Source organism: Lycium barbarum, chromosome 10 (genome assembly GCF_019175385.1).
Source record: "Lycium barbarum isolate Lr01 chromosome 10, ASM1917538v2, whole genome shotgun sequence".
NCBI classification, from domain to species: Eukaryota; Viridiplantae; Streptophyta; class Magnoliopsida; order Solanales; family Solanaceae; genus Lycium; species Lycium barbarum.
In genome coordinates, this window is record NC_083346.1 from 38,948,103 (window position 1) to 38,971,997 (window position 23,895).

Consider the following 23,895-nt stretch of genomic DNA (forward strand, 5'->3'; position numbering starts at 1 on the left):
TAACGGAGTCCGTCTCTGTCAGTTTGTTTTATAAAAAAATAAAAATAAAAAACCGACGGACTCCATCGGTTTATTTTAGAAAATAATATAAAAAATAATTATATTTTTTCGCACATTTTTGTGCAAAATATTACTGACGCTTTCTTAAAAAAAAGATTTAAAAATATTATTGAAAAAAATGACGGAATCCGTCGGTCTTTCCGTCAGTTTTTTCCATCGATTTTTTTCCGTCGGTTTTTACCAGTTTTTTAGTAGTGTTTTTTTTTTTTTTTAGTAGTGTTTGAGAAGAATGGTTACAGAAATTTTGTGCCTGAGTTTGTCTTTTCGAATTTTAGAGACTCGAGAGGGACACCAGTGCCAGAATGCTCTTTTTTTTTTTTTTAACAAGAGGAACTTGAGGAAAAAGAAGCAGGGAGAGAGAAATATAGGTCTCAGGAATGGTTTAACGATTAATCTCACGAAGGTTTATGAGTTTGTACGCTGTTTGTATAAAAAAAATAGACAGAGATCAAATTTGATAAGTTTTTGGATAGTTAAAGGACTAAAACCAGTAAGTGTATAGTTAAGGGACCATTTTAGACCTACTTCCATAGATAAAAGACTATTTATGGCCTTTTCTCTTGTTATTAACATAGGGTAACAACTTCAGATAACTAACTACTTAAGCTAGGTACTACAAACACAATGCTGTACTATAAAGACAAACTTCGGACATACATACATGTACGAAGTCGAGTTTTGACAAGATTAACATCAGACATTTATGTCGTAAGTCACTGAAGTTCAGACATTCAATTATGTCTTGCCAATAATTTTTCAATTTCAAATAAAATGTCAGAAGTTTATTGCTAATTAACTTGATACACAAATTTTGGCAACTTCTCTCACGAATGGCTGAAGTTTATTACAAAGCGACTAAACTTGTAAAATTCTATACATTACGACTATAGCTTAAATGGAGACCCTAAATTCGACTATCAATGCACTTAGCCTGAATTCCACCCACCTAACCATAAAAGCCCAGTTTAATCGAGAAAAGGTCATAAATAGTCCCTTATCTATGGGAGTAGGTCTAAAATGATCCCTCAACTATACACTTATCGGTTTTAGTCCTTTAACTATCAAAAAACTTATCAAATTTGATCTCCATCTATTTTTTTATACAAACAGAGTACAAACTCATAAACCTTCGTGAGATTAATCGTTAAACCATTCCTCGGACCTATATTTCTCTCTCTATGCTTCTTTTTCCTCAAGTTCATTCTTTAACCTCCACTTTTTTCCTCAAGTTCTCTCTCGCGTTTCGTAACCGACGGAAAACCGACCCATTCCGTCGGTTTTGTTAAAAAAAATTAAAAAAACCGATGGTCTCGCGTCGGTTTTTTTTTTTTTTTTTTTGAAAATTAAAGAATGAAATGTAGGAACTTGGAATTGAACCCGGGTATGTTCCTTTGCATTAAAGGGCTTTACCACTAGGCCACTGATATTTTTTGTTCATATACTTACATTGATTTAATTTATACTATTTTTTCGCTCTAAAAACTAACGGAGTCCGTCTCTGTCAGTTTTTTTTATAAAAAAATAAAAATAAAAAACCGACGGACTCCATCGGTTTATTTTAGAAAATAATATAAAACATAATTATATTTTTTCGCACATTTTTGTGCAAAAAATTACTGACGCTTTCTTAAAAAAAAGATTTAAAAATATTATTGAAAAAAATGACGGAATCCGTCGGTCTTTCCGTCAGTTTTTTCCATCGATTTTTTTCCGTCGGTTTTTACCAGTTTTTTAGTAGTGTTTTTTTTTTTTTTTTAGTAGTGTTTGAGAAGAATGGTTACAGAAATTTTGTGCCTGAGTTTGTCTTTTCGAATTTTAGAGACTCGAGAGGGACACCAGTGCCAGAATGCTTTTTTTTTTTTTTTTAACAAGAGGAACTTGAGGAAAAAGAAGCAGGGAGAGAGAAATATAGGTCTCAGGAATGGTTTAACGATTAATCTCACGAAGGTTTATGAGTTTGTACGCTGTTTGTATAAAAAAAATAGACAGAGATCAAATTTGATAAGTTTTTGGATAGTTAAAGGACTAAAACCAGTAAGTGTATAGTTAAGGGACCATTTTAGACCTACTTCGATAGATAAAAGACTATTTATGGCCTTTTCTCTTGTTATTAACATAGGGTAACAACTTCAGATAACTAACTACTTAAGCTAGGTACTACAAACACAATGCTCCTAAGTTGGGTACTATAAAGACAAACTTCGGACATACATACATGTACGAAGTCGAGTTTTGACAAGATTAACATCAGACATTTATGTCGTAAGTCACTGAAGTTCAGACATTCAATTATGTCTTGCCAATAATTTTTCAATTTCAAATAAAATGTCAGAAGTTTATTGTTAATTAACTTGATACACAAATTTTGGCAACTTCTCTCACGAATGGCTGAAGTTTATTACAAAGCGACTAAACTTGTAAAATTCTATACATTACGACTATTAGCTTAAATGGAGACCCTAAATTCGACTTAGCCTGAATTCCACCCACCTAACCAAGCCTGAATTCCACCCACCTAACCATAAAAGCCCAGCTTAATAATATTCTATTCTAATAAATAAACCAACGCACCAGTATGATTTTGTACAGAGGCAGATGCAAGCTAACAGCGTTCTAACGATTGATTTACAACATGCCGATGACTAATATTATTTTCCTCCAAACGATTAGAATAATTTTACAGTACATAGAGAATTTCTTTTCGTCTTAGCCGAACTACAAATTACTCGTTTATTTATCTTTTCCTAAAGAAAATTATAGTCCATAATCATTTAGGCACAATTGAATAAGCAAAGCAAAATGAAGTACAAGTAAGATAGTTGAAGTCATACAGAAAAAAGGTTCATGTCAATATGTGATCCTGTAATTGTAATTGAATTAATTCAAGAAAATCCAGGACCTGAGTCGAAGGAGCTAATTAGCTATGATCATGAGATCAAAATAGAGGATCAATGAAATCACAAATAAAGATCCTTAAAAGTGCTTTAACTCAGTGACAAGATTTTAGCTCTTTGCAACCCACTTGGAGGACCAACATATGATCTTTAACAAAGTTATAAAAAACAAGTACAACCTTGTTAGATCCAAAGACGACGACAACAACATACCCAATGTAATCCCACAAGTGGGGTCTGGGGAGGGTAAGATGTACGCAGACCTTACCCCCTACCTTGTGGGGTAAAGAGGTTGTTTCCGATGGACCCCGATCACTGACAATGCAACTATTACTTCAAATCCAACCAACTCTATCTCACAGCTGATCTTGTTAAATTATGTTAGATCCTATAACACATCAGCCAAATTGGTGGTCAAATTCTCAATTTGAATATCACTAGCAAAAATTCCCTTTTCAAGAACCCAATCTTCAATCATAGCTTGAGAATTCAATGGCTGATCATGTGGAACCAAATGCCCAGCACCCAATACTACAACATGACTTAAGTTGCCCCATTTCTGCACATAACCTGCTAGCTCACCATTTACTCTCCAAACTTTCCTATCTGCTTCCAAGAACTTGTTAATTCCCTCCCACTTCATTCTCTTCAACCACGCCTCGGTTGAAACTAAGCCAACTCTCAAATCCAACTGACCTTCATACAACAAAACTTTAGTGTTCTTGACGAGATACTCCGCCATGTACTTCACACTCTTCATCAAATCCTCATGCAATGCTTCCCCCACCACCTTACTGCACACATTGAAAATGATCCTTTGGTTCACTCCTAATGCCTTCTTTACCTCGACGTGGTTCAAAAACTTAGCTAGGTTTTGGTATGGGTTGTGCCTTTCAATGTTGTACAAAGTTGGCATTCCAGTCATGTCTTGTAATGTATTCAAGACTTCACTTCTAGCATTTGTTGCTTCACTCCAATTACCATTCTTTGCCAATGAAATAGCCTTTGTTTGAAGTGACTCTAACTGGCTCCTTTGCTTGTCATTTATCAATCCAAAATAATATGCATTTGCAGCATGAGTTTCCATATGGCTTACTGGATCAGTTAGTCCATTCCCAATAACAACACCAACCAAATTAATCACCTTACTATGAACAGGCAACTGAGCATTTTTCTTCAATACATGAGAGCCGTGGAAACAGCCTCTTGCAGAAATGCAAGGTAAGGCTGCGTACAATAGACTCTTGTGGTCCGGCCCTTCCCCGGACCCCGCACATAGCGGGAGCTTAGTGCACCGGGCTGCCCTTTACATGATATCCAATTGCTGGCACATATTTACCAGCATAACTCTCGCCAGTGATGTAAATAGGTCGATCCTTGAACAATGCGTTTAGCTTGATAAACTTCTTGATTGCGATATACAGGTGCTTAGCGACATCTTTCTGGTTCCTCGGGATTTCCTCAGGTGTAGAAGCAATGCTAAATCCAACGCCAATGGGATTATCAAGAAAAAGAAGGCCAAAAATCCGATTCCAGGATCCACGATTAGGCTTGAGCACGACGTTTTGGCTGTGAGAAGATGACACGCGCCAAGGGCCTAGCTCATAGAAGTTTCCAAGCCTAGAAGAGCATCCAGGTCCACCTTGGAGCCAAATGAGAACTGGAGTTTTAGAGAGAGGTCAGGTAAGATTTCGGGCTTCGTAGAACTTGTAGAAAATGGCAGAGTTGGTGGTGGAATTGATGGTGAGGTAGCCTGACTTGGATGGGAGAGCTTCTTTAGGGAATGGAAGAGATGCATAGATTGAATGAATTGATTAAGCAGTAGTTGAAGATGAGAAAAGAGAGGAGCTTGAAATCCATCAATGGTAAGTCTTGATTGGGAATGAGTGTGTCAAGAAGTGGACACTGACGCACTGAGGAAAGAAAGATTCCAAAATAGAAAAAGAGATATGTGATTTAGAATTAATATTCCCTCGTTAAGAAAGGTGGGGCATAATCATTATACAAATAGTGCATATTTCCCCCTTTCTTAACAGATCTATATTTAACAAATTAAAAAATTATTTGCCTTATTTTTGCATTTAAAAATTATCATGTGGCGTATAAGAATAAATAGAAATGAAAAAACTGTCTATCATCTTCATGTTAATCCATTTGTAAATCTTCATCAAAATCACTCAGAAACTTCACCAAATTATCTCAAATTTCAGGTATGAACTTCTTAATATATTCCCAATCTTTTAAAATAACACTCATACGAAAAGGAACCCACTTGTGAAAACCAAAATTTTGAATTTGAGCTTCAAGCTCCTTCAATGGCTGACAATTAAATATTGTGCTGGAGTTTAAGAGTATTGCCACTGCATAGAGAAATTCTGCACGGCTTAAGGTTGTGGTTTGAGCTATTTATTGTAAGATTTTCAAAAGAGTACTCCCTCCGTCCAATTTATATGAAACTATTTCTTTTTTAGTCATTCTCAGAAAAATTGACACCGTTTTATATTTAGTTCAAATTCAACTTTAAATTTACTTTTAATAAAATGATTTCTAACCACATAAATTTCTATGATTTATTTTGAATCACAAGTTTCAAAAGTCTTCATTTATTTCTTAAATTTTATGTCAAGTTAAACACCTTCATATAAAATGAGAACGGAGGGAGTGTTGTTTTTCTTTACTGTTGATATATTACAAAAACAAAATCACCAGCCTGTAGCTTTAAGCAGTTTTGTCTGAAAGTTGGGGAAAAGGATGCAAAGACAATAAAATGATACTCGCAACTAATTTTATAAAATAAGCAAATTAGTAAGTATAAACTGCATCTGAGCCCAAAATTAGGAAAGCCACCGTAGAATTGTAATTACATAGTTTTGACATGTTTGTCTAATGAAGTAGTAATTACTTGGTCTTTTTTTTGCACGGAGTGCTCTTCTTTTGGGCTAGTCTTTATATTTGGCCCCTCATTTATGCCTTCTATAATTTTTGCCCTGCCGCCTGTTTAATGAAAGTTTTTTGACGAAATTACCCTTACCCCATTAAAACCCTTTCTATTTTGTCATTTGCCCTTTTCTTTTCTTTTTTTGCCTCTTCGTTCCTCCTCTGTTTTGTGTCTGTCTTATCTGTTCTAAAATTTAGGTACGAATTTGGATCTTTTGCTCGTTTCAATATTTGTTTTTATGTTAAATTGTTGTTTGTTGAATTGATATCTTTGTCTTCGTCGTTTTTTATATTTAATTGATATTTAAAATTATAGTGTTTTGTTAAAGTGTCTGTATGATTTTTTGAACTTTAGTTTCGTTCCTTATGTATATATTTTAGTTTTTTGAATGTCGTAATATGTTTTAATTGATTTTGATATGCGTTTTGGTTTTCTCTTTGTTGAATCTTTGAAGTTTTGCCTGTGAACAGTTGTTTTATGTTGTTGCTGTTGTTTTTGTTTAATAATCTGGTTTTTGTGAAGAGTGTGTTTGTGCGAGGCGGCATATGCATGTTCCAGCAGAATTTTTGTTTTTTGAAACTGAACTTATGCCTATTTCGGCATAATTTCGTGATTTAAGTTAGTTTGTATGTGTTTTGATTTTTTGGTGTTTTTTTTTTTTTTGTTAATAATGTTGGTTTTTATGAAAGTTTATATGTTTTCCTGATTATAAACTTTAGTTTAAGATTTTTGGTGTTTTTTTTTTATTTAGTAACCTGTGTTTTCATGAAGACTGTGTTTGTCTGAGGCAACATATGCCGGGTCTGGCAGAGTTCTTGGTTTTTGAAACTGAAGTTATGTCGGTTCCGGCATAAAGTTATGCCTGTTCCGGCATAACTTCATGAATTAAGTTAATTTATGTGTGTCTTGGTTTTTTGGTGTTGTCTTGTTAATAATTTTGGTTTTTATGCAATCTTATGTGTTTTTGGTGTTGTTTTGTTAATAATGTTGGCTTTTTATGCAATCTTATGTGTTTTGGTTCTTTCTTCTATTATGCAGGTATTTGTGTACCGGTCTAGGGGCTGATTTTTTATTATGGTATATGTTAATTATTTTCATTCTCATTTTTGGTTTATTCTTATGTAAATTCTTGGTTTCTGTTGACATTAATTTTTCTTTTATAGGAGGAACATCCCTTGGTTAAGTTTGAACACTGGGTTGAAGGAGGTGGCATGTGGAGTGGTGATTTTCATTTTCGGAGTTTGATTTTGTCCTTTTTGAGTGTCTCTCAATTGGACTTGTTGAAAAAAGGTGTGTTTGGACAGTTTATGGATTTGGTTGATGTCCACCTGAGTGATAGTATTTTCCATTGCTTGATCTTATCGCAACTTTCATCTAGTAATGATAGTGCGTTAAAGTTTAAGATATTTGATCGCGTGTGTGTATTTGATTCCGAGTCTTTCCGTCTTATTACTGGTTTAGATTCTTGTGTTGGCGATTTTAGTGTTGTGTCTACCAGACCAAATAGATTATTGAGACTTTATTTTCCAAATCAGGATAGAATAAGGTTGTGTGATCTCAAGAGTTTCTTACAGATCAAGTCAAGTAATCGTACTAGTGGTTTTTAGGAAAGATCTAGTGATCCTGTTAGACTTGCTGAGGTCTATATAATGGAGAGGGTTTTGTTGGGTCGTGATGTTGGCTTAAAGTTGCATATATTTAGCTATTAGTTGTCTCACATTTTAGTACTTTTAATTGTCTTTTGTGTATTAATTGTAATGAGTTGTGCTTAATATTATATTTTATTTTGTAGGAATAACACGGTGTGAAGATGAAGAAACTTGGACCAAAATTAGATGCAAAGTGTTGAAATTGAGAACAATAAATAAAGAAACAAGCACTTGAATGGAGGGATTACAATAATTTAATCATTGAATATATACAAGGAATGGTGGAATAAATAAATGAAAAGAGCACGAGAATTGAAAAAGGAAAGAAAATAGGTGGAATTGTCTGAAAATCAACTGGATTGTCGAAAGCCATAACCCTAGATCTTTCTCTCATCTGAAATTTCTTACAATCTTTGTCGACGTAATCCCAGTCCCAAAAACACCCATCGCAAATTGTTTACTTTTCAATTTTAGTTTAGTACCACAAACAATCTTGATTTTCACTTTCTTGAATAGTTTCAACTGGATTTGAATTAGTTTAACAGTAGAATCTAAGTCTCTGAGGGATCGATATCTGGACTTAACAGTCTATATTACTTGTACGACCACGTATACTTGCGTGTGCGTTTGGGAGCAACAAGTTTTTGGCGCCGTTGCCGGGGACTTAGCAGTATTACTGTTTTTCTAATTTGGTTTTTTGAATTTCTATTCAAGTTTTCATTTATTTATTATTATTTTATTTTATTTTTAATTTAATATTTTTGTTAGTTTGCTTGATATGGCATCTTGGAGTAAAAATTGGTCGAATATTGGTTGTTCCTATTTTGGTGATCCTTGTTTGATTTGTGGAGGACCCCACTTGTGGCAACACTGTCAAAATATTTCCGGGAATGGGTTGTGTGCACCTTCCCAATCTTTTGAGTGGAATATTTGTAATATATGTGGTGGTCAAGACGGTCATTGGAATGGTTGTCCTAACTCTCACTCCCCATCCCCGAGCCCATATTATGATTCTCCTGTTATTTGTGATGTTGACAGTAGTAACGAAGTGGAGGATGCGGAAAGTCTTGCTCGGGTTAGCGATATGATGAAGCAAATAGGGGAGCAAATGATGGAGTATGATGCATTAATGAGAGAGCAAAACGCAGAAATGTGGAAAGCCATAGAGAGGATTCGTGCCAACCTCACAGAGATGCAGGTCGAGGCCGAAACATGTAATGATCTACAAGTTATAGGCTTAGCCAATACTCAAGACGAACCTCAAACAGAAGAAGAGAGTGAGTTCCCACAAGTAGATAGCTTTGAAGAAGCAGAGATAGTGAGTCAATCTTGGCTAACAGAACAAGGTCAACAAATGAAATTTCATGGGTTTCTCCGTGATGGTCTTACAAACATGGATACACAACTGATAGAAGGTAGAACTGAGCTCGGACAAGAGATAGACCAATTTGGCTCAGATATCCATGGCTTGCAGGCACAAATGAATAACAAGGTTGAGGTGTCTGATGCCCAACTACATATTACCTTGGATAGTGGCCTGCATGTGGAGCAGATAGAGGAACTCCAACCATTCGATCGAATCTTTGTTGATGATGTCATTGTTGAGGAAGTGTACAAAAGTGAGGATGTCAAAAATAATGCAGTTCTAGAGTTGGGGCGTGTTGGTCCTCATTCTAAACACTTTTCTACATTATGTTTGGTTGACGACATGGAAATCGAGCCCTCCACGCCGATGAAGAATTGTAGAGATGAGAAACAAGAGCCTTACATCCTGAAATTTGCCACACCGAAAAGACAAAGCGACATTCCTCACTTAAGGGCCAAGAAGTTCAAGAAACGATATCTATTGATTGGTTTCTTTATTTTCACACCACCGCCCTAGAAGCGTGATAGAAAATTGGATGCAAAATTAGGGGTGAAATTCATAAGTTCGAGGTGGAGGAAAAAGTTGATTCATGTCGTGCCACGACGATTAGGGGAAGTCTGAGTACCCAAAAGTTTAAAGCGGAGGAGCATGCCAGAGTTTTAAGTGTGGGGTCATTCGCCCCTTGATGATGAGAGCATGTTGCTAGCTAGGCCCTAGTGGGCCCCAGGGAGTATTTCTTACCTTGCTTACGCTTTGTTTTCAAATATATATGCATTGAGGGCATTGCATAATTTTAAGTGTGGGGTGGGAAAATACGTCCCTGGTTTGTAACAACATGTTTTGAGGTTGCGGATGATGATTAGTATGCCTTAGGATTTTTTTTTTTTTTTTGCATCTTAGTGTCGAAAAAAAAATTAGAAAAAGTTGGAAAATTTTCAAAAAGATTTTAGTTTCTTTATTTTTCTTTGATAGCTTCTTAAGTCCCTCATTAGCAGGCATTCATCATCCACCCCCTTTGGTTTTCTTATGGTCTCGGTTCTTTCCCGAGGGGGGGCCTTTGAACCGGGCGTAGGTAGATTTATTTTCTTTAGTCATAGAAAGGGCTTTTCCTGATGACGGGTGGATGACAACCTGCTTGAGGAAAAATTAGTCCTTAGGATAGGTGTATTCAAATGCTAGGTGCACGGGTTAGGTGAAGTATTGACATATGAGTGATCTTGAATTTTTTATTTTTTTTTTGTGAAAACATGCCGTGAAATTGTATCACTTTTCTTGAAAGCACTTAAAAATGGTTTTTGTTTGACTCGTATGACCCACTTGGCATTGTTGATTGTCATTGTTGTTTGATTCGAGGGACAACTAGATCCCTCTTGCGTTGATTGTGTGCCATGTGCGAGTAAGGTTTTGCATTTGAATCCATGTTTGGTATTGACGTCTAGAACTTGCCCTGCGTGTTCACAAAGCGAAATGAAGTTTGGTTGAGCCTAGAAAGTGATAGAGGCGTTTCTTTGATTAGTCACTAAAAAGTCTAAAAAGTTATCCCACCAACTCGCAAATAACACCCTAGTTAACCCCGTTGAACCTTTAACCTTTTCTTTGATAGCAGTTAATTAGCCTTACCCCTTCGTTCTATAGCACTCGATATTTGATCCAAAACACTCCAGAAGCACTTTAATCAATTTACATGCATAATGGGAGTTGGGAGGCGAAAAGAGGGGAAATGGTTGTTAATTGTAATCTAGGAAGACAATGGGAGCACCGAATGAACAGAACTAATTCACGTGTTAGTTGGGAATTGAAAAAAAAAAAAAAAAAAAAATCTGAAAAAGACAGAAAAAAAATGTAGCAAAAAAGTTTCCCTTCTAACTTGTGTGATTTTAAAAAGAGTGGTGCTTAAACAAAGAAAATGGGGTGAATTGGGAGAAACTTAAAGGTTGGTTGGTATCGAATAAGGGCTAATAAAGAAAGCGTGCAAGAATGACGAATGTATAATGTATTAAAGTGCTTAGGGAGGTTAGTCACTATTATCCAAATAATTCCTACCCGTCCCTTAGCCTACATTACAACCCTTGAAGTCCTACTTGATTCTAGGTTCATCTTACTTGTATTAGTGGAGTAGTTACACTACGGGCAAGCTTATGGTATGTCGTATTTTACATGTGATATTATTTGTGAGAGTGAGCGTACTTATTGATTTTAGGTCCATTGATTTAAACATATGTGGTTCTTGAGAGATATGGACTACTTTATTTTGGTGAGGGCACATAATTAGCAATAGAGTGGTGAAGTGTTGATTTCTTGATCATAAGGTTGCTTACATGCTTTAAAGTGGTGTCGTTGGGTCAATTGGTTTTAAAATTGAAGTGTTTTTTTTAGGAAGGTGGACCTTGGTGCTAAAAATGAGGGTTTTAAATCTTTGGCATGGCTTTCGCAACTTGGCTTATTGTTTTGGCTTTGAAAAATTTCTTTTGAGATAGTCATACTAGCCGAATCCCGTTGAAGACCTGTTTGAATGAGTTGAGCTAGAAGTGTAGTTTGGTGTTGGTTTGTGTTTACTCGAGGACGAGCAAGAGTTTAAGTGTGGGGTGGTGATGCTGGCCTAAAGTTGCATATATTTAGCTATTAGTTGCCTCACATTTTAGTACTTTTAATTGTCTTTTGAGTATTAATTGTAATGAGTTGTGCTTAATATTATATTTTATTTTGTAGGAATAACACGGTGTGAAGATGAAGAAACTTGGACCAAAATTAGATGCAAAGTGTTGAAATTGAGAACAATAAATAAAGAAACAAGCACTTGAATGGAGGGATTACAATAATTTAATCATTGAATATATACAAGGAATGGTGGAATAAATAAATGAAAAGAGAACGAGAATTGAAAAAGGAAAGAAAATAGGTGGAATTGTCTGAAGATCAACTGGATTGTCGAAAGCCATAACCCTAGATCTTTCTCTCATCTGAAATTTCTTACAATCTTTGTCGACATAGTCCCAGTCCCAAAAACACCCATCGCAAATTGTTTACTTTTCAATTTTAGTTTAGTACCACAAACAATCTTGATTTTCACTTTCTTGAATAGTTTCAACTGGATTTGAATTAGTTTAACAGTAGAATCTAAGTCTCTGAGGGATCGATATCTGGACTTAACAGTCTATATTACTTGTACGACCACGTATACTTGCGTGTGCGTTTGGGAGCAACAGGTCGTAACGAGAAATGTGTTGTTAAAGGTCATCTAATGAAGATAATTGATGATGACAGTCTTCGAGTGTCTTATCCTTGGGGTTCTCTTAGTTTTAATTGGTTGGTACGGCCGATTCGTGGTTGTGTGAAGACTTTCAAGAGCATGCCATCTACACGTTATATGATTAGTGGTTTCCCTTACGCTTTAAATGTGTGGCTGTTGAAGGTTTTCCCTATCTTTCGAGGGTTTTCAAGTTTTCATGGTCTGAAGTCTCCTCGTATGTTGTCTTGGGGTCCTTCAAAGCAAGTTGATTATAAAGTTATTACTGATAATTTCTTCCATGCTGAAAAAGTATGTGTTTCCTTTTTGTTGATGCTTCTTTTTCTTGGTTCTTTTTCCCTCTTGTTATTTTTTGTGTTTTTGTCTAATTGATGTGTTTATATTGTGTTATAGAGCTTCAAGAAATTTATTGTCCATGTTGTTATTGTTGGTACGGAACAAGAGATGTTAGATTATCCAGTTGCACTTAAATTTCCTGATGATTCAGGCTCTTGTTCTTCCAGTGCGGTTTTGCCATCTTAACTTACTTCTCAGATAGTTGATGTAAGTTGTAGTTTGCCTTTTGTGTTTTTGGTTATTTAACTGAATTCTGAGTTAGAGGCCTTCTGGTAGAGTATTTTAGTAGGAGACATTTTTGTAGTCTTCTCTGTTTTGGTTATGGAAATGAAAGTTTATGCTCCTTGAGGCATACTTTTCTCCTTTCATATTTTAGTTCTTCCCCTACCGGCATACTGTTCGGTTTTGCAAACTTAGAATCTGCCCCTTCCGGCATATATTTCTTCTTTCATATTTCAGTTTTGCCCCTACCGGCATACTGTTCTCATTTTGAGACTTATTTTAGTAGGTAACACATTTTTTAGTCTTCTCTGTTTTGGTTATGGAAATGAAAGTTTATGCCCCTTGAGGCATACTTTTTAGTTTTGCAAACTTAAAATCTGCCCCTTCCGGCATACATTTCTCCTTTCATATTTCAATTCTGCCCCTACCGGCATACTGTTTTCATTTTCAGACTTATTTTAGTAGGTAACACATTTTAGCAGTCTTCTCTGTTTTGATTTTGGAAATGAAAGTTTATGCCCCTTGAGGCATACCTTTTGGTTTTGCAAACTTAAAATTTGCCCCTTCCGGCATACATTTCTCCTTTCATATTTCAATTCTGCCCCTACCGGCATACTGTTTTCATTTTTAGACTTCACTTCTGTCGGGTCCATCATACTTGTTCAACATTAATTTAATGACATCAAAGTAATGTGTTGTTTTATTGATTTGTTATACAGGGTGTTTTATCTAGTGTGAAGAAGCAACTTGATGATGAACGATCTACAATTGTCAATCAAGTAAAGGTATGGCTTTTTATTTTTTTATTTTTGAGTTTTTTAATATGATATGTATACTTTGCATGTCGCATTCGTTGTTTTTGTTTATTCTCATTTTCTTTTCTTCTTTGTTTAAATTTTTTTTTCCTTGTTTTGTAGTCTTTGGATAGCCGTTTCGAAGAATTGGATAAAAAATTTGTTGGTGCGATTAATGCTGTGGATAGCTTAGTTCGTGTACATGATGAAACAAAGTCATGTGTAGCAGCTTCTGAAAGTGCTAAAAGAACTTGTTTAGAAAGTAGGTTTGACAGTTTGGAAAGTAAATTTGATTATGTGATGCATTGTGTTGAAAGTTTAGTTCGATTGCATAGCGAAAACAATCTTGTAAAGCTTGTGCATCTGGTAAAAGACAACCTGATTTAGGTTATTCAGTGAATGATGAGGTGAAGTTAGATGCACATCTTGGAAAAGATTTGTAGGAACGTATGGAGAATATGCTTTGTAAAGTAAGGTCTACGAAAAATGTGACCTCTCCCATGCTCGATATGCTCTGTGATGCTGCTATTTTTTCATCAAGTCAACTGTTTGATAAAACTCAAACTCTTTCTCAGTTTGAAAAGGAATTTGTGAAAGAAAATGAAGACCGCGCAAAAAAAGAAGCACTTAAAGAAGTTGCTACAATTAATGATGTTTTTCAATGCGGAGATTATGTGTTTTCTTCTAATGAAGCATCACAAAATGTAAATGAAGTAGCAGCTGTTGTTGAAGATTGTATAAAACGTCCGAGATGCGAAGATGGAAACAAAGAAGATGATGGTTATCCTAATTGGTGTTTGCTTACACCGAGCAGTACTCCAGTTGAGAAACGGTTGAGTTCTGGGACTGATATATACTGTACTGTAGAAGAGTTAGGAAAGTGAATTGATTTTTTGTTGTTATTTAAGGCAAATGTTATGTTATTATGTTTTCCCCTTTTTCGAATGATGTATACGTAAATTGGTTTTTCATTTCTGTACATATAATGAAGCTTCACTTTTTCAAATTGTACTTTATTATAGTCTGCCTTAACCGGCATACTTTTGCTATTTATAAACAGAAGTTCTGCCCCTTCCGGCATACTTCTAAGATGGGAGTAACTTTTTTCCTAAAAATAAAAAAGATAATTAAAAAGTGACTCTTGTTCCAAAACATCTCGAATAAGTGCTACAGTTACTTCCAATTAATGTATTAATTGTTTTGTTTTAAATATATATATATATATATAGCTAAAAAATTCTTTGTATTTTTGTCAATAGTTCCAACAGTTACTCCAATTCAAATTTCACTAACTGTTTTGGTTATAAAAAAAAAATGCAAAATCTGTTGTATCCTGATCCAACTGAAATCCAAAGAGCTTAATATGTAAAAGTCAAGCCAAGTGAGCTTGCCGCCTCCGGCATACTTTTGCCCGTTGTGAACAGAAGTTATGCCCCTTCCGGCATACTTCTAAATTGGTAGTAACACTTTTTTTTTCTAGAAATAAAAAATATAATGAAAAAGTGACTCTTATTCCAAATATCTGTAAGAGGTAGTGCTACAGTTACTTCCAATTGAAAATGTATTAATTCTTTTGTTTAAAAAAAAAAATTGAAAAACTCTTTGTATTTTTGTCAATAATTACAACAGTTACTTCAATTCAAATTTCACTAACTGTTTTGTGTTTTTTTAAAAAAACAAAAATTGAAAAACTCCCTGTATCCTCATTCAATTGAAATCCAATCGTTTCAATAGTTATTTCAATTTAAAATCGACTAATTTGAACTTCTATATAAAGCCACACAGTTATGCCCACAACGGCAAACTTTTATTCTTAGCACACTTACATTATGCCTCGTTCGGCATAAGTTTTGTCACGTGGTTAGCACGTGTGCAGTTTTAAAAAAAAATTGTTCAATATATATTTGCCCGCTCTTCTTGTATTTTACTTTTTCTTTTCATTTGTTCATTATAAAGCTAAAGAAGGCAGTTGCTTTGTCACGTTTCCTATATCATCTTTATCAATTTTTTGATTGATTTCTCTTAGTGGGGTTTCAATTTTATCTGTAAGTTATTAGTTACTATGTTATTACTTGTGGATAAGTTATTTCCTTCAATTGTTTGTGTCTGTATTTTATTTGAATAGGGTTTTCTGTTTTTTTTTTCTTTTTATTCTTTCACCTTTTTTCGTAATGCATTGTGTTAATTTATTTTTTGGTAATGTTTTCTATGTGTTTTTTTCCTCTTTTTTTCCTGATTGTATTTTATGTTTTGTTCATGTCAGTGTGCTAAATCATGAGACGTCAATTTGGACAAGTTGCTGACTATTATATTCCTCCGGAAGAGTGGACAGACACACGCATCAGTGCTGTATGGCGAGGGGATGAAAAGTTTGTTAAATTTGTTGAGAAATTTCTTACAAAAGAACAGTTGGTAATTTTGAAGAATCGGCCTTTTGGGAAATTTATGGAATTACATAATATAAAAATGTCGGGTATCTTGGTGAATTTTATGTTGTTGTCGGAAGTTCAGTGTTCTGAAACAAATGAAATGCATTTTAATATACAAGATAAACTTGTGACATTTACAGACCAATCATTTAAGAGAGTTACTGGATTATCAATTACTGAACCTCCTAGATCTTTCTATGCTAAATATAACAAAACCAATGGCAGTCGTCTTTTAAGAAGATATTTTGGTGTTGAAGATGGTAAAAGGAATTTGGAAATGAGGGATTTAAAGAATGTGATGAGTGCTGAAAATGTAGATTTTGAAGATGACCTTGATGCGGTGATGCTAGCAGAGGTATACATTCTTGGTCGTGTTTTATTGGGCGGTAGAATTGATAAGAAGGTATTGTGGCAGCATATTGTACACATAGAGGACAGTGAATTGTTTGAGCAGTTTAATTGGGGGTCTTTGTGTTTTGCTGAACTCCTGAGGTGTTTCAAATCAATATATAAGCAAGGGATAAACAGACATACCATTGATTATGGTGTTATTGGTTTTGTTTATGGCTTTAGCGTTTGGGTTTGGTCTAGGTTCAATGACTATCGCAGACAATATGTTGAAATTATTGGCGATTGTCGTGAACCTCTGATGTTGTCGTATGTCAGTAATAAATCTCCACATTTCAATGATGGCAAGAAATTGGTTGTATCCAAAGAGTACACGAGAGGAAAGGTAATGGTGTTTATTGCCCTTTACTTTTCGTGTCAACTTTTAATGTGGTTTTCTTTTTCTGTTTTGATGTAATTATTATTTATTGTTGTATGGATTTTATTTCAATAGTGAGGTAAAGGGGTGGTTGATGAATCTCCGGACAATTCAAGTGGTGATGGAAATGAATCTGAAGATGCCAATATTGCTGGCAAATCTACTGAAAGCTCTTCTCTAGAGCGTCGCATTGAGGTATTTCTCATCGTTCATGTCTGTTTTTCCTCTAAAGGTTTTGTTCTTTTTTTTTTCTCTTGAGTTTAACACTTTGTTGTATTTGTTTATTTTCACAGTTCCTGGAAAATGTTTGTGATGTTAAATTGGATAGGATTTTGAATAATCAACAGCAGGAGAAGGTCCGGATGGATCAGCTGATTTCTGCTCTGCAAAAAGTAGGATTAAATTTTGAATCCCAAACTGCTCTTGATGCTGAAAATGTTCGTCGGCATGTTGATTCTCCTTGTCATATTGAAAAGGGTAGACGCAAGAGTATGAGATCTGTTCGTAAAAGTGCTGCTGCTAAAAGGAAAACTAAACAAGCCAGGTCTCGTAAAAATGTTGAGAAATCTTCCGTTGTCCAACGAAGAAGATCGGTGCAGTCTCATGTTGGTGAAGATATTGCTGATATTGAACAAGCATTTTGGGATGCTGAAACTGCCATCGGAGACGAGGGGGCAGCTCGTTTGGTGTTGATTTGTCTAATGTTGAGGCTGAAAGTAATCAAGAAATTCAGATGGAAGATGTGCAAGCCGTTTCTAGTGAAAGAACCTTTGATGAGACAGAGTTGGGAGGTAAAATCCGGTTTTACGAGAGAAGAAAATTACACAAGACAGTACAAGATGTAGAAGCTTCCCCTAATCTATGGCTTCTGGATGGTCCTCAATCTACAAATGTGGCAACTGATAGGGACAATGCATTTGAACATGTTTTTGGAGAAGGCCAAGCAAATGTGACATGTCCTATGGAGACAGATGTTGAACAAGTTCAATCTCTAAATGCAAATGAAAACGTTGAGGCTGAATTGCCTTCGGTAATTTTACATTTATACTTTGTTGTTTTCTAAACCTAAGTTGCCTGGCACACTTTTCTGGCAGTTAACACTTTGTGTGCTCTTTTTTTGTTTTGCTTATGCAAATGATACTTTTGCCCCTCCTGGCATAATCCCCCCTTTTATTTCAAACTCATGTTCTGCCTACTCTAGCATACTACCTTTTTTGCAAAGTTATATTTCTGCCTACACCGGCATAATTTTACTTTTTGAAACTTAGCTCTTGCCCCTTCCGGCATACTTTCACATTTTATTTTGCAAACTCATGTTATGCCTCCTTCGGCATACTCATATCTTTTAGAAAGTTATTTTCTGCCCACTCCGGCATAACTTTACTTTTTGAAACTTAAATCTTGCCCCTTCCGGCATACTTTTCCCTTTTTCAAGCATAAGGTTTGCCCCTTCCGGCATATTTTTCAAAACTTGTTGATAAATTTTTCTTTTTGTGAACCTAACTTCTGCCTGTTTTGACATAATTTTCAATCTTTTACCACTTGCAGAATTTGTTAATTTTTTATTTTAATATTTTTGCTTCGATAATGGATGTTGTATTTCTTAATTTGTTACTTTATGTAGGTTGTTGTGGAGGAACAATTGGGCGGTGAACAGCTTCGTGACGCCAATCATGAAGAATCTAACGTATCTCCACCAAAAGGAGATATGCCTCAAAATCTTAAGCAAACAACAGTTGAAAATCTTGAGCCTATAAGATGTGAAACACCTGAAGCTCAAGTTTCTAAAGAGGGTGATGAACGCGCTGTTGTTCCTCATATTGGTGTTATGCCCGAGCCTATTAAAACGGTTGAGCCATTGAGGACCGAACCTGCCAATGCAGACGCGGTAGTCACCACACCAAGGGAATCTGCTGTTGTTGATGGAAAGGGTCATAACTCTCAAGGAATGGAGGACAATTTTCGATATGTGTCCTTTGAAGATATTGCAAATGTCGCTTCTTCCGCTGTCAAAGAGAGTACTGTTATTCAAACCCATCCTCTTGCTGAAGAAGAACCTATTGTTGAAGTGGCGGAAGTGCTATCTTCCTTGAAGACAAGGTGCCAGAGAAAAAGGAAAGCAGTGGGTGATGCCCCGGCGCCCGGATGGATGCTATATTCTGCACGTAATGATCTTCCTTTTGGGTCACGGAAGGACGAAAGTGACTGGAATGAAGAGTACAGAAGGATGTGCCCATTCCATTACATCAAAAGCAAAGTTGCTGTGAACTTTTGGAAAAAATTTATCAATCCTCGAAATCTTCCACCAAGTAACTTTCGACCTACTAGGTAAGTTGTTAGTTATGTGTGTGCTTTCTTGCATTTTTCTTCCTTATTTTGGGTTTATGTTTTTTTATTTTTCAGTCTTTTAAGTACAATCTCTGTATTTTTGCCCCTTCCGGCATACTTTTTCCTTTTTCAAGCATAAGGTTTGCCCCTTCCGGCATATTATTCAAAACTTGTTCATAAATTTCCCTTTCTGTGAACCAAACTTCTGCCTGTATTTTTGTAATTTTTGTTCCCTTTTCTTTAATCAGGGCTGAAGACGAGGTAATGTATCCTGCAAAGTTGAACCAACTCAGTGAAATTTATCAGTTGGGTGATTTTAAGCCAAAATATAGGATGTTTTTTTTTGGAGCTGTACCATGATGTCTATGCGCTTAATGATGATGTTCGTGATTGTCTTTTACTTTTTCTTTTCTTATTTTTCTATTAGTTATTGCTTCTTGCTTCCTTTTTTTTTTTTGTTTATCGCTGAATCACTATTTTTTTTTCCTTAACACAGCATATTGATGTGATGCTATATTATTTGAGGAAGAAAATGATGTATCATCCTCCAGCTGCCAATGTTGTTAAGTACACAACCGTAGATATGATGTTTGATCAGCTTGTGCAATTTGACATCAATAGATACTACGAAGACCCGGTTAATTACCACTGGTTTGCTGGCGGCAGTGATTATGCATTTTTGCTGAGTAATATTGTGTATGGGCGAAGAGGAAAATGTGGTATATCATGGGAGAATGTCGACAGGGTATTAATTCTTATTCGCCCAGGATATGATGATTCTAAAGCAATTTCTCACTATGTACTTGTTGTTTTCATGATTGATGAGCGTAAATTGGTAGTTTATAACTCACTCAATCATAATGATAATCATTTGGTTCGCATTGTCTAGGCCTACTGTGGTATGATCCCTAAGTTGTTGATGGTCAATGATTTTCAATTATTCAGGCCATCATACAATAACTTCAGTAATCTGACATATACCTGGGCTGCCTGTCCAAAGCAAGGATCGTACGTTTCATTCTTATATTTTTTAGCTTTTTCCGTTGTTTTTTGTTGATTTTTATTTTTTTTTATTGTTTTTGCTTTTCTATTGTTCTAAAACATCTCTCTTTTATGACTTTCAAAGACTATAATTGTGGTCGTTTTTTGATCAAGTTTGCTGATATGCTGATTAGCGGTCAAAATCCTGCTGATTGGGATGGTTCTGGTTTGATGGACTACATGAAAGAGTGGTCAATCAATTTGGTTTGTCATGGGAAAGATAAGCTGAAAAAGGGTTATGACACGCCACCAGATACAGCTGGAAGTGATTATCATGAGCATAACGATATGGAGTGTGAGTATGACATGAAAAAGAGCAAGATCTGTGAAGAAAGCAAAAAAATAGTTTGTCTTAGTTATTTTTGCACTATATAATTTTATTTTTTTTCGTGCGCCCTTGTGTTTTTTGTAAATGTTATAAGATTGTACAGTTTGTTTGTGTTATAAATTTCAACTTTAAGCCCCTTTGTAATTTGATGGTGTTCATTTTTAATCTCAACTTCTCTGTTCATAAAAGCTGTTATTTTATTGAAAATCCAAGTTATACCCTTTCCATCACAACTTCATGGTTGTTATGTAATAGAAGTTTGCTAGGGTCGAGATAGTTTCTCATTATGTAAATAGAAGTTCTGCCCAAGAATTTAAGTTCAGAAAACTTGTCATAACCAGCAACAAAGACAAACCCTTTGAAGTTATTGACCAGCCAAAATGCATTTATTGAGGATTATTTGTGACAGAAAGCTGTTATTTTGTTGAAAACCAAATTTATGGTGGTTATTTAATAGGAGTTTGCCGGGGTCGGCATAGTTTCTCATTTTATGAACAGAAGTTCCACCCTTTCCGGCAGAAATTAAGTTCAGAGAACTTGCTACAACCAGCAACAAAGACAAAACCTTTTAACTTTTTTGAACAGTCAGAACGCATTTTATTGGGATTAGTTGAGACGCCATAATTGTTGTTTTAGTATGAATGAATTTTTATTTTTAGTCTATGTTGTTGTTTTTTTTTTTCCTTTTTTTTCCTCTCCAATATTTGTATGAATGAATGAAATGTTTTACTTAGTGTTAATTGTATTGTGCTGAATGTTTTATCCAATTTTCCAGCATTTTAAAACATTTTATAAACAACAAAGCACATAAGTATGCCCCTAACGGCATACTTATTTATTTTGTAAGCGGAAGACCTGCCGGTTCCGGCATAAATGTAAAACATGAAAACAACAGAGAGAAACAATATTGTTATGTCCCAAGGCATACATCTATTAAACTTACCAGGATGTAGTCTTTGAGATACCAATTTTATTTTCCCGGCAAAAACTGTTATACCTGCCACAGGAGGCATAAATTATAAAACTGGATAATTAAAGTTGATGATTTTTTTTCTTTTTCCTCAATGTTTTATGGTAGAGAATTGTAGTTTTCATGTAGGGACATTTATCTCTTGCTATTATATAGTTTTTTATTATCAGCAACAAGAAGATAACAACTTAGTAAAAGAAAATAATAAAAGAAAGAATGGACAGAAGAATAAATGTGTGATAAGATGCTTGAAGTCTCAGTCTTAGTAATACCAAAGTTTTGTCATTTCTTTCAGGCAGAGTGTGCATTATGCGTCAAGAATCATAAAATAAATTCATATAAACCATGTATAAGAGTGTGATGTTAGGATGACAATTTCCTCTTCCTGTATCTTCTTGAATATGGATTGAGAGCTGGACTGTGGTTACAGGTTGCCCTAGTGTGTCCAAAGAACTTGCATCTACCACATCTGTATGTGTACTTTGTCAATTCTCTTCTTGGGCGATATCTTTTTGTTTGTTTTCTTCCAGGTCTTATTTTAACATCAGGCGGCGTTATTTTAATATCCATAATGTTTTGTGGAATAATCCATGAGTCTTGATTTCCAACTGATAGTATTTCACCTTTGTATGTCTCTTGGCAGGCTTGTTTCTTGAACCAGTCCGCACAGTATGTAGATTTTGGCAAACTTCTTTTGTCTATAACTGTCATGGCATGTGTGCACGGTAACTCGTCAGTTTGGAACTCCAAGCACTCACAAGTCATATTCTTCAGGTCTACATTGTATTGATATCCTTCATCTTTCACAACAAATTTGACGGGAGTTATGTTTTCTACCTGTGGAAATTGACAATATAAATGAGTGATATTTTTTGTGGCAATTTTGAGATTATGTGAGAGCTATGCCCTTTCCGGCATACTTCCTGTACAGTGAAAATAAGATTCTGCCCCTTCCGGCAGAACTAAGTATAAAATAGGGTCATAGTTGTTCCTTTGTCCAGCATAACTTTTGTGTTTAGTTAATTTTAAACTATACATTGCTTATAAAACTAAGATTGAAGTGTGTGTTGGTAAAATCTACTTACTTTCATTGTGAGCATAAAAACGTGTCATAGTTATGCCCTTACCGGCATAATTCCATGCTAGTTAAAATAAGAGTCTGCCCCTTCCGGCAGAACGAAGTATAAAAATAGGGTCATAGTTCTTCCTTTATCCAGCATAACTTTTGTGTTTGGTTAAAATTATACTATGCATTGCTCACCAAACTAATATTGAAGTGTGTGTTGGTAAAATGTACTTACTTTCATTGTGAAGCCTCTACTTATCTTTTCAAGCAGAATCTTTTCAGCCCAACATGTCAGGTCATGGGACGGTCCTGTTGCATCCAATTTTCTCTGGTAAAACCAATTTTGCAGCTTGTTCTAGATGTAATCAATACATGCCATTATTGGCAACTCCCTTGCTTTTCTCAATACAGAATTCATTGTCTCTACATTGTTTGTTGTGAGCATGTTGTAACGCCTGTTGGTGTGGAATGAACGTGCCCATCTTTTCGGTGGTTCTTCTTCTATGTATTCTGCAGCTTTTGGGTCGATTTGTTGTATCTGTGACATATAGGTACGAAACTCTGCCTGTTTGTAGGTAGTTGCTGCATTGTAGAACAGTGATAGGATCGCTTCGGATGGGAAATATTTCTGCAAGTTCTTCTCCATGTGGTAGATGCATATTCCATGTTGGGTATCTGGATACAGTTCTTTGATTACAGTTGCAATTGATGCGTGGCGATCGGAAATAATTGATAGGTCTTTGCGCGTGCCAAACACCTTTTTCACGTGTCTGAAGAACCACCTGTAGGATTCATTATTCTCAGAGTCTGCAATACCAAATGCAAGAGGAAATATACTGTTTTTTCCATCTTTTGCTACTGCTATCATGAGCACACCGCGGTATTTTGATTTCAAGAAGGTTGCATCCACCATCATTACTGGTCTGCAGTGTTTCCAACCCTCAATTGATGCTCCATAAGCGAAAAAAGCATACTTAAACTTATTGTCAGCGGTCCATTTGATGTTAGCAACTGTTCCAGGATTTCTTAATTTCATCATATGAAGATATTGCGGTAGAAGTGTGTAGTTATTTTCTGGGCTTCCTCTTATGACATTATAAGCGTGTTGGAGGGAACGCCATGCTTTGTGGTAACCAATGTGCAAGCCATATCTGCTTCTCATTTCTTCAATGACAAATTTGGGTGTTATCTCTTGTAGTGTATGGTGTACTAGGTCTGTAATGTATTCCGCTATGACTTTTGAAGTTGCATTTCTCATGTCAGAGGTGATGAAATTTATTGAACAACTATGTCTCTTTTCAAAGTTAACTACTTTGAAAAGTTCTGATCCTCTGAACCTTGAACTGTGGAAACGCCAAATGCAGGTTGGATCAACACATCTGATGTAATACCGTTGCGTGCATGACTTTTCTACCTTGTATTTGTCACGACCCAACCCCGTAGGCCGTGACTAGTGACCGA

General features: G+C 35.5%; 1 protein-coding gene and 1 pseudogene across 1 annotated transcript; both read right to left on the reverse strand.

Annotated features, from left to right (window-relative positions):
* Window positions 1-2,899: 2,899 nt before the first annotated feature.
* Window positions 2,900-4,884, reverse strand: LOC132614301 (serine carboxypeptidase-like 50; annotated as a pseudogene).
* Window positions 4,885-21,389: 16,505 nt separating this feature from the next.
* Window positions 21,390-23,692, reverse strand: LOC132612951 (protein FAR-RED ELONGATED HYPOCOTYL 3-like). The gene is made up of 2 exons (XM_060327019.1): window positions 22,862-23,692; window positions 21,390-21,395 (listed from the first exon to the last, which is right to left on the reverse strand). Exons 1-2 carry the CDS (start codon window positions 23,690-23,692, stop codon window positions 21,390-21,392), a joined length of 837 nt encoding a protein of 278 aa, XP_060183002.1.
* Window positions 23,693-23,895: the final 203 nt, after the last annotated feature.

Bases quoted from the DNA above. Each gene is read 5' to 3' on its own strand.
- LOC132612951 (XM_060327019.1), bottom strand. From the start codon at position 23,692: ATGAGAAATGCAACTTCAAAAGTCATAGCGGAATACATTACAGACCTA.